Raw genomic sequence first — 11,773 nt, forward strand, 5'->3', positions numbered from 1 at the left:
ATGTGTGTAACATTCGTCACAGGCTGGGAACATTGTTCGTGAAAAGCTGGGTAATAATATTGTCTGCATTGACTGACAGGCACCTCTCTGTACACATATGGAGTTATTTACCTATAAATTCTCTAGTTCACCTTCCAACTTCTTGTACTACTGATAAATTCTACCGGAGAAAGGGCTGTGCTGAAAGAGAAGCACTCAATGATGCGATTTCCTCGCCGAATCACGGAGGATACCTGTCCTGTGGGAATAGTGGAAGGACAGGAAGGACAGGACAAACGGCCAGGAAGGAAGGAAAAAGGAGGGAGGAGAGAAAGGAAACAAATTCAAGTTCCGGCTCCTCCCCCGCGCCGCTACGCCCCTGTACGAGCCCCAGGCCCCGCCCCGGGCACCAGGTATCGGGGTCATTTAACCTTCTGTATACGGGACCCGCGGCGTGGGAAGAAGTGCACAGTTTATTAAGTAAATATGAAGTGTTCTGACGCTTGTGCGAGATCTTTTCCTAGCGTATAGCCGTCAGTACGTGCTCATGTGCACAGAGTAACTCCTAACCTGCGCGATACACGGGGCTGCGCCGGCACGGGGCTGCAACACGCGCCTGGTTATGAAGAAACAAAGGGACTAAACTACTTGCGTTCAAAAAAAGACAAAAAGAAAAAAATCTCAGGTACATTCACCTCTGAGTGGTCAGACATTGTGAAAACGTTTGCGTGTTGGTGTAGAGTAAAGGTGAAGGTGCAGGTGATGAGGGGCTGAGGCTGCCTGGCTAGTAAGCCTTCCTCTGCCAACACAGCCTTGCGCATTCCTCCCTTCCTCTTGCTGGATTAAGTGTGTGTTGCACCAACGCTCGTGTGTGTGTGTGTGTGTGTGTGTGTGTGTGTGAGACGGCTGTGTTAGTGACCGAGTGACTAGTCCTGTGGGGGAGGGAGAGCGGGAGAAGGGTGGGACTGGAAGACAAGGAAGGGGGCGGGGGGACAGCATGGCGAGGGAGGAGCAACAAGCTGCCGCACAGCCGCGTTGCCTACGCCTTTCAGGGGGTGCTATGGCGAGGAAGAGGCACGCAGAACTAATGGGACACGAAGTGATAGTGAATAGCACCTCAAGATCGAGGTGACCCGGCGTGACGCGTAGCGGGTCACCAATGGGAGGCCTCTTGACCGCGGCCGGGTAGCGGTGGGCTTGGCACCTGGCCAGCAACATGTGGGAGGGGAGGCGAGGGCGCCAGCTACCACAGATTGAATTTTGCAGGACAGTTATCGGCTGGAGGAGGAAGGGGACACCGTGTTGAGTGGTGTGTGCGGTACGGTCGGCGTCACCTGTACACTCCTGTGCCGGAAATGATGTGAAGCTGGTGCTGAGAGTTGCACAAGTTGCAGGTGCTTCCTGTCCTGGCCGGCCGCAACACTCTCACTGGAGACGCCGTGCCCAGCCAACCGCAGCGCCAGAGAAAACGGCGCGCGTTGCTCCAGCACCGCCAGTCTGGCTGTCGCCGCCAACCGCGCAGGTAGTGGCTGCTCCGCTCAGCTCGCCCGCTGCCCAGGTGACTCGCCGCCCTCATTTGCCGCCCCTACCCAGGGTGACTTTCTCGGCTCACACGCCACGAGTCCGCCCTACCGCACCCTGAGTACGTCAGCCGCCCAGGCAGGCGTCGCTCCAGCATCCCCGCCACCATGCAGAACCTGGACGCTACAGGCACCACGATAGTGATCACCATCCTTCTGGAGGGCACCTAACACGCCCTTCCGCCCTTCTTTCATCCACCCACATCACTCATCACCGACATCATCATCTCATCCCCTGGACGCTCGCCGGCACCCGCCACACAGCGGCCGCCGGGTTCACGGTACAAGTTTGCCAAAACAACCTGTTATAACGAGCCATTGAAGGTACTGACCCCAGTGGACTCCCCGCCTCCCTTATACAGCAAGTAAACGTCACTTCAACTCCCGCCCGGCTGAAGTGAGAGGGAGTCAGGTCCGGTTCATCCCGTGCAGCGCCACTTGGTTGCTGTTGGCAATACCAGCAGAGCCAGGCAGCGGCAGCAGCCAGGAGATCACTCGGGCGTGGGACCTTGAGTTGCCCTTCAAGATGTTCGGCGAAGTAGACGCTTGGAGGATCAAGACAGTGCTGGTTGGTCTTCTCGCCCTCGCAGCCTCGGCAGGTAAGCCATTGTGCCTCGTGTTCTTCGTGTTAGCTTCACTATAAGGTAATCTTAAGTAGTAAACATTAAGTTGTCACACACATAAACACCTGAACGTTTGGGCAGTGGCGTGCAATGTGAGGAAGATCACGTGTTGGAGATCGTGGCTTTGACGCCGAGATCCCTGTGAGGTCACCGACGCTATGCAGTGCTGCACTAACAGACCAGATCAAGTGTGGGAGAGTGCCGGCGTTGGGATGACGTCCGGCGAATCTCACTCGTCGCTCGCGTAACTAAACGTCGGGGCTGCGTCACCACAACCACCAGAGGGGAACACACCATTGTTAGGGCCGCCTGTGTTGAGACGTGTCCCCGGGTAAACAATGCGTCTTTGGTCTGCCGTCAGTACGTGCATGCAGAGTGAGAGGAAGGAAAGTGCAGAGACCGAGAACATGTCAGGGAAAGCGGATTGCCTGCCTGACGAACGATGTTACAGTTGATGGTAAGAAGCTGGATAACCTGGTGGTTTATCAGTCTGGGAAAGGAAATATTCTGATCAACTTATGTGACATGAAGACCAAGAATAGGGAATCTAATATATCTGATGAATTATTACTTTCTTATTAAAACGAATATGCTTAATAGTTTAGATAGAAAAATAAAATTCTGTTCAGGAGGAAAAAAATAAAACTTGGGCAGAAGAGGTCAGTAGGTACACACATTGCAACACACTGGCGGCGCACCAAGCACACTCTTTCGAAAACGTGCAACGAACAAAATGCTGAGTAAAGGAGGGGAGGAGGGACGGAGGGAGGGAAAAATGAAGGGGTAATGTGGTGGACTGGTGGATGTCATGGTGCCCTGTGTTCAAGGTTAGACGCTCCTCCCTTTCCTCCTTCCCTCCCTCCCTTCCTTCCTCCCTCCCTCATCTTCCTCCTCCACCACCTCCTCCTCTTCCTCCTTCACTTCCTCTTGTCGACATTGAGAAGCGACCACTGGACACGCACGTTGGGCTTCAGACAGCAAAAACAAACAACAACAACAACAATAACACACAACAACAGCAAGAATGTGAAAGTAATGACTACGTAATACCTGTGTCAGATTTCTGTATGACGATCATGTAGTGTGTGTGTGTGTGTGTGTGTGTGTGTGTACATTTATGTATGAGACAGAGAGGAGGCGGTGAGAAGTGTCATCTTCAGTGCCGCCCAAGGTTACAGCGGTCACGATCACTATCATCATCAGCATCATCATCATCATATACCACGGCCCTCTGTCACTGCCCTTCTCCCTAGTACATCCTATCCACTCTGACCTTATTTTCATTCCTTACTCTCACATTTCACTCTCCGTGCACTCCACATTTAACACGTTTCGTCCTCTCATCTCCATTACATTTAATAGAGTGAGGAGGAAGCTGTTAGGGTTTTCAAGGGTGTTTTCATGACTCGAGTGAAAGTTCAACAAGGTTTCTGCACCATGAATGAGAAAAGCAGGCATGAAAACCCGAGTAATCATCTCTGTGGCCTTAGGAACGAGACCGGGTAAGAGAGGACATTGCTTTGTGAATACGTATTTAAGTATTATTGTTGTTTTTTTCAATTGTTATATTTTCTTTCTTATCCTGCCAGCTTCAATTTACATGTCAATAAGGAGATTTGAAGTCATTTATGAAGAGGGAGTGATGGATGGAAATATTGAGGCATTTTTATAACACAGGGAAAGCGCCACGTGCACACCTGATGGCTTCTTACAACATCCCTAATTATTCTTATTACGTTCTCATGTGCTACATATACACTTTCATTATTCATCACTTGGGTTACATAACTCTCTCTCTCTCTCTCTCTCTCTCTCTCTCTCTCTCTCTCTCTCTCTCTCTTAACAATTTCATTATTAATGTCCTTTTCTCTTTAATATGAGACATTAGCTCCCGGCCTACTTACTTTATTCTTTTCTTTTTATCTTTTTTGTCTACTTTCATTCCTTCCTTCTTCCTTTATTTTCACCAACTTTAAGCCGGACCTGAGTGGCGCATCCCATAACGCTCCCTCTCCTCTCCCCACGTCGGTAATGAGTATGCACCTTTGGAGGGCACAGGTGTCATTACTATTTTTACCTACTGTCTCATCCTCACACCTCTATCCCCCCCTTTTCTCTACCCTCACACCTCTCCTCCCCTCACACCTTCCATGCCCTCTATATGACATCCAAACTTCCCCTTCCTTCTCCTTACATTAGCCTCGCCTCTTCATCCCTCTTCCCCTCCCCATCTTCTCCCCTTCATGTAAAGTATCTCCTTCTCTTCTTCCTCCTCCTCCTCCTCCCACACTAGCATCACCATCATCATCTCCTCCTCCTCTTCCTCCTCCTCCTCCTATTCTTTCTCCCCCGTAATTACTTCAAGTCAATTTCTGTTTTCTTGTTATTATTCTTCCATTTCTTGTTTTCCCATTTACTTTGTCAGATTAATAATGTTTTTATACTTTATAATTTTATTCATATTTTTTTTTCTTTTAGATTTCGTTATTACATTTTTTTTCTTATTCTTCTTCCTCCTCATTCTTTTTCTTTCTTTCGTTCTTTCTTTGTTTCTTTCTTCATCTTTGTTTCGATCTGATTTTCATCTTTTTCTTTGTCTTCTTTTTTTTTTTTTTTTTCTTTCCTTCATTTCTTCATCTTTATTTAGTGATTCTTGGTTTTGTGTCGTTCTTGGTGTTACTTGTTCCTTTGTTTTTCTTTGTGATCAGATTTGTTGCTTCTTTTATTTTTATTCTTTTTTCTTCTCTTACCTTGAACTTCAAATCCATTCTGTTCCTTCTTCTCTCCCTTACACACACACACACACACACACACACACACACACACACACACACACACACACACACACACATTATTCTACGACTTATCATTACTATTATCTATATATTTTTTTTCTTTTCTGCCTACAGTTGTTCTCCTTCCTCTTCCTCTTCCTCTTCCTCTTCTCTCTCTTTCTTCCTTCTTCTAACATTTTATAGTTTGTTTATTGTTGTTTTTGTTGTTGCTGTTGTCTTCATCTTATTATTTTTATTATTACTATTATTATTATCTTCTATTATTATTATTACCCTCATTTTCTATTCTTTTTCTTATCATTACTGTAAAAAAAGGTAATCATGACAAATAACCACATTTATCATGGATTTATTTTTCCCCATCGTCATTGTCACACACCATTCTTCTCTTCCTCTTCCTCATCCCCTTCTTTTCTCCTCCTGTACTTCTTTCTCCTTCGTCTTTTTTTGTCTTCTCTATACCTGCACCTTCTCTTCCTTCTCTTCCTTCTCGTCTTTCTTCTCTCTTAACAAGTGCAGGGTACTGAGCGTAGGTAGAGATAATCCAAGCAATAGGTACACGATAGATAACGTGGCACTACGAAGTTCCAAGAATGAGAAAGATTTAGGAGTCATAGTTAGTTCCGATCTCGGTACAAGGAAGCAATGTATTGAGGCCAGGAATAAGGCGAATTGAGTATTGGGATTCATTTTTAGAAATGTTAAAAGCAGGTGTCCCGAAGTAATACTGAAATTATACTTGGCGCTGGTCAGGCCACATCTTGACTATGTGGTACAATTCTGGTCCCCACATTTTAGGAAGGACATAGCTCTGTTGGAGTCAGTGCAAAGGAGGATGACTAAAAAGATACAGGGAATGAGGGATATCCCCTATGAAGAGAGACTGAAAAAACTCAATTTGCATTCTTTAGAGAGACGTAGGTTAAGAGAAGACCTGATAGAAGTATTTAAGTGGTATAAGGGTTTTAACAGAGGGGACATGTAGTTCTTAGGATCAGTAGCGGGGACAGAACCAGAAATAATGGGTTTAAACTTAAAAAATTCAGGTTTAGGAAAGAAATGGGAAGAAACTGGTTTTCAAACAGAGTGGTTGATGAGTGGAACGGTCTCAGTGGTCATGTAGTCAGAGCTGAGTCAATAGGGAGCTTTAAAAGAAGGTTAGATAAGTTCATGGATGGGGATGATAAATGGAATTAGGTAGCTTCAACACACACGGACTGCCTCGTATAGGCCTGGCGGCCTCTTGCAGCTTCCCTCTTTTCTTACATTCTCCTATTCCTTCCGTTACTCTCTTTTTTGTACTTCCTCTTTGTCATTCTATTCTATCCGCACTTCCTTCATCTTCTTACTCTTCTTTGCTCCCCCTCCTCCTCCTCCTCCTCCTCCTCCTCCTTCTCTTCTTTCTCCTCTTCTTCCTCCTCTTCGTCCTCCTCCTCGTCCTCTAAGTCCCTACCATACGCCACAAGCACAGTAAAGATAAATGTCATCAGAAAAGCGACACTGAGACTGCTTGTTAGCTTACGACAAACCGCAAGCCGACCTGATTTTTAAGAGGGCGTGGTGCAGGTGACCGATGTGAAGGAAAGAGAAAGGAGTGAAGGAAGTCTATGAAGGAGAAAGAATAGAACAGGAAGGAAACGAAGAAGAGGAAATGGATGAATGAAGGAATATGAGATTGGAGGGAAAGTGAAGGGTCGGGAAGAATAGAAAATGAATGAAGGTGTGTATAAGAAGAGTTATGGAAGAAAGGAAGGTAAAGAGTAAAAGTGCGGTGTGTTTCACTGTTTGATCTGCTGCAGTCTCTGACGAGACAGCCAGACGTTACCCTACGGAACGAGCTCAGAGCTCATTATTTCCGATCTTCGGATAGACCTGAGACCAGACCTATCCGTGTGTGTGTGTGTGTGTGTGTGTGTGTGTGTGTGTGTGTGTGTGTGTGTGTGTGTGTATGTGTGTGTATGTGAGGAATGATTATAAAGGAGGTGCAAAAGAAGAAAGGATGATAAAGAAAATGCAGTTATACGAGAGAGAGAGAGAGAGAGAGAGAGAGAGAGAGAGAGAGAGAGATATGAAGTGTCCCTCAGCATAATCAATCCGTGTTGCAAACAAGAGCCGGAAGTGAGCAATTCTCTCTCTCTCTCTCTCTCTCTCTCTCTCTCTCTCTCTCTCTCTCTCTCTCTCTCTCATGTTGGCAATTCAAAACCTTAAATTCATGATCATCTCGGAAACTTTCACGAATTTTAACTCCCCTTCTTCTTCTTGTTCTTCTTGTTCTTCTTCTTTTTTCTCCTCTTCTTGTTCTTGTTCTTCTTCTTTTTCCACTTCTTCCTTTTTTTTCCTCCTCCTCCTCCTCCTCCTCCTCCTCGTCAGCCTAGCGGTCTGCAGTGCCCCGGGCCGCCGCTTTCCTACCTACAACTTATCACTGCCAGCGGGATGCCTCCTCACACACTGACCTTGCCAAAGTTTAAGGAAGACGCAGCGGCGCAGTGAGCAAGACACAGAAGAGTCGCAGAACACCGCAGAAAACACACTGTTTTAGCAATATCTACTTTTTTTTCTCTAGGTACCCGATCATTTTCTTCCATTGATATATTTTTGTTGGTCTTGGCTTGCTTCCTTTTTATAAATCACTGAAGGAAAGGCGATGCAGGGGAAGTGTGTAGTGAGATAGACTGGAGAAGGTGTGATGTGGGAAGGAAAGTTTAGGTTGAAGTGTGTATTGTAGTGTGTGGTGTGGGGATTGGTGTGGGAAGGGGTGGTATTTATGGGGGCGAGGTGTGTGTGTGTGTGTGTGTGTGTGTGTGTGTGTGCAGCCAGACACGTAGTGCATACATATACACACAGGGACAGAAAGACAGACAAACAGACAGACAGAGAGAGAGAGAGAGAGAGAGAGAGAGAGAGAGAGAGAGACGAAAACAGACATCAAACACAAACAGACAAGCAAACAAAACACGAAACAAAATAAAAAATATAAATAAAAACACCACAGCAACACAAACTACAATACATTTCACCTCCCCTCACCCCAACCCTCCCCCGCCCACAGAAAAGGTCGTTGAGAAAGAAAACCACGAAAATATAACACGCAACTCTTTCCACCCGCGACAGAGGTGACTGGGGGCGGCTGAAGATGGGGAAGGTGGGAGAGATGGGAGAGGAGACGGAGTGGGGGGAATACCGGGGGAGGGAAAAGGTGGAAGGGAGGGCTTAGTTGGGGGGGGGGGAGTAGAGGCGCAGACAAGCAATAAAGGAAAGGGCGCGGGAAGGACGTGGAAGAGAAGGCGGAAAGAACACGTGACCTTCACTTTTCCTTTCCTAAACGCTCGTGGTATTATGGCTTTCACTCTCGTTGTGGGGAGGAAGGAAGGGGGGGAAGAGGGTGAAAGGGAGAGGAGGAGCAGGGAGGGAGGGAAAGGGAAAGGAGGGTGGGGTGGCAGGAAGGAGGTAAGGAGGTAAGGAATGGGTTAAAAATAGGAGGAGGAGGAGGAGGAGATCGAGGGTACTACCTTGAAAGAGAGAGAGTGAAAGAAGGGGAGGAAATGAAAGAGAGTGGGTGGTGGCTTTCAGTGGGTTTAACTGATGAGAAAGAGGTGAGGGTATTAATGATGTGAAATGATAAATGTGTGTCAATGTCTCTTTCTATGTGATGGAAGGTGGTGACTGAGCATTCTAATCCTTCTTACACAATGAAAGCTCAGGTGTTGTCACGTTCTCGAGTAACGTCATAAAAAGAGACCTACATAATGCAATGGAACTGAAGAAAAAAAAAAAAAAAAACAAAGAACATAAGAATATAAGTCCAAGCATGGCAGTCTATCATGGTGGTAGTAGTAGTAGTAGTAGTAGTAGTAGTAGTAGTAGTAGTAGTAGTAGTAGTAGTAGTGGAAACGATAAAATAAAATCACACTAATAAAAAAATAAATAAAAACAACAAACATCATAATACGGACAATAACAAAAGCACCATATTTTTCCTCCTTTGTCCTCCGGTTTCTCTTTATTTTTCCTCTCCTGTACTCTTGTCCCCCGATATTTTTCCTCCCCTGTACTGGTTCCTCCTTGCTTTCCCTCCCCTGTACTCTGTTTCCTCCATATATTTCCTACCCTGTACTCTGGTTCCTTCGTATTTTTCCTCCCTATGTATTGTTTCCTCCGTATTTTCCCTCTGTACTCTCATTCCTCCGTATTTTCCTCCCCTGTCAATCCTTATTTGTCCTCTCCTGTACTCTGTTTCCTCCATATCTTTCCTCCTATGTACTGTTTCCTCCGTATTTTTCCTCCTCTGTACTCTTGTCCCTCTAGTAAATCTGTTCATCTACATCTGACCCGAGGTGGCCTGACCTGTCGTGGCGGGAGTCATAGTGAGTGAAAGTGTGAGGGTCAGGTCAAGTGGCAGAGGAGCCGCGCCACGCTTCCTTCTGCTCACTTGTTATTTGTCTCTGCCTCGTTTCTTGTACTTCCTCTCTCTCTCTCTCTCTCTCTCTCTCTCTCTCTCTCTCTCTCTCTCTCTCTCTCTCTCTCTCTCTCTCTCTCTCTCTCTCTCTCTCTCTCCAATGGAAATTAACATCGCTTCTCAAAGTCATTATGTATACAGTATGAAGAAGGAGTTTATATTTGTTCACTCAAGAGGGCTTTTTTTTTTTTTTTTTACGTTGTGTTGCCCTTGGCTGGCCTTCACTCCTACACAAAAAAATACATATATGTGCCTTTAGCTTTCTTTTGTTTCCATGTCTTCACTCTCTCTCTCTCTCTCTCTCTCTCTCTCTCTCTCTCTCTCTCTCTCTCTCTCTGGAGTGTGTGTGTGTGTCCTGATAGTAACATTACCACCGTTCAAACCCAATCATTGTACCGTATTGAAAATGATTATATGTATGCACAACTTCTGATCACTTTATTAGGTCCGTACGTCACTCATCTCTGTAATAACACCGCCCGAAAACAAATATTGAACGGTATGAAAAAATAAGTAAGAATATATGCAGGTTTAAGTTGCAACATTTCTTAAGTCACACAACAGCAGCAGCAAAGGGTGAAAAGAGAAAAGAGCAGCAGCCTGTTGGTAATACCGTATAAGAAAGGGTATTATTATATTTAGTTTCTGGTGGCTTTTTCTAAACACACACACACACACACACACACACACACACACACACAAAAACAACAACAATAACAACAAGAACATAAGGGAAGGAAGAGAAAAGCAACCTGCTGGTAGTCGCCCGTTGCGAAAGAAAAAGTGGAAACGCTGGTAATATATTTGCAGGAACCCCGTAATCGAAGGAGACAATAGAGGGAAGAAGCTTGTATATGATACCAGAGACAGCATTCCACCACCAACCAATCTACCCCCAACACACACACACACACACACACACACACACACACACACACACATCCCTCTCCCCGCCCCCTCCTCACTCTAACCCCACAAACACACACGTGAATGTAGGTGAGTGACAGGTTCTTGCGGTCACCATTGTTGTCTAAATATAGGCGCTCCCTTCAGGTAAGCAGCCGCCGGGGTCACCTGAGTGTAGACCTCAGAATAAACAGGGAACACGCCCGCTCTCCGCCCTCAGCCCGCTCCCAGCCTGACCTGCTCCTTGTCATGCTTGGGGTTTGTTGTCCTGGAGTTTGTGTGTGTTTCTGTTGTTGGTGGGTGTGATTGCCATTTTTGTTAGAATGGTGATAAAGAATAGCAAGGAGGAGGAAGACGATGAGATGGTAAAAGGGGAGATGAAGAAAAGAAACATCTACACCATCATCAACAATATACTACTACTACTACTACTACTACTACTACTACTAGTGCTGCTGCTGCTGCTGTCGTCGTCACAAGGATCACGTCATGCACACACTTCACAAGTTCTGGCCACCTGTCTGCCTAGTCATCATTTCCAGCAAGGCAAGAGTTGCTATTCGGATGCTCGAGAACAATGTTACAAGATTTTCAAATACTATAGATAGTTATCACCAAAACCATGACAGGATAAGACGGTAACGAACAGATGTATTAGGGGGATGAGTGAATAAATGAATAGGTAAGTGCTAATAGTTGTGTGGATAATTAATTTCCTTGTAGACGGATGTGCTGAAGTGAAAATGCTATGTAACCTTCTGCGCGCGTGGGACAAGGCCGACAGTATCAGATTGGCGCCACGACGCAGACCTGCGCGGTGCCGCCTGACTTCCTTCCACTGTGGCACCCGTGTCAGGTTCTCGTAATGTCCGTTCCTCAGTTAAGTCACGAATTTAGGAAAAAGATGACTAAAGAAACAGGATGCCCTCAATAGAAACGCTATCAGAAAGAATCAATAACAGCAGAGGGATGAACCAACAACAAAGGTGTTATTGTTCTCATGCCTGGCGTTGTTCACACGGCACGGCATCTGCTTGTCTTGCTACACACCACCAATTAAGCTGAGGCTTTGTTTTCACTGCTGTCTTGCTGAATGGAGAAACTTCTGACCTTGTGCTCCACTAATGCAGGTGTCTCTCTGCGCCACCACGACGCCGAACGGCAGGGGACCAGCAGGTGTGGCGGCCGGCAATGCTTCTCCCTCCTTATAGTTAAGCTGATATTTCCTGAATTTCCGATTTTGAGCACAAGGCGAACGAGGCGGCGGCGTCAAGGCTGGTCAGGGGTGGCGCCACCCGATCACTTACGGTACACTGGCCACTGAGAACCTTTTCTGGGTATTGCTTCCCTCCCCTCACCTCCTGCAGCCACCATAGCGCCCTGGGATTGCGAAGGAGTGGACTATGGCGCCACCTGCTGCCTACCCTACACGGA

At 46.4% G+C, this 11,773-nt stretch overlaps 1 protein-coding gene across 1 annotated transcript in view; it reads left to right on the forward strand.

Moving 5' to 3' along the window:
• Positions 1–1,277: 1,277 nt before the first annotated feature.
• Positions 1,278–11,773, forward strand: part of LOC123514944 — a 13,282-nt gene continuing 2,786 nt past the window's right edge. Inside the window, exon 1 of the mRNA XM_045273215.1 lies at positions 1,278–2,158. Coding sequence (XP_045129150.1) covers positions 2,086–2,158 — 73 coding nt within the window. The 5' untranslated portion in view covers positions 1,278–2,085. The remainder of the gene's footprint in view (positions 2,159–11,773) is intronic.

The sequence above is a fragment of the Portunus trituberculatus genome, chromosome 38 (genome assembly GCF_017591435.1).
Source record: "Portunus trituberculatus isolate SZX2019 chromosome 38, ASM1759143v1, whole genome shotgun sequence".
Classification (NCBI taxonomy): domain Eukaryota; kingdom Metazoa; phylum Arthropoda; class Malacostraca; order Decapoda; family Portunidae; genus Portunus; species Portunus trituberculatus.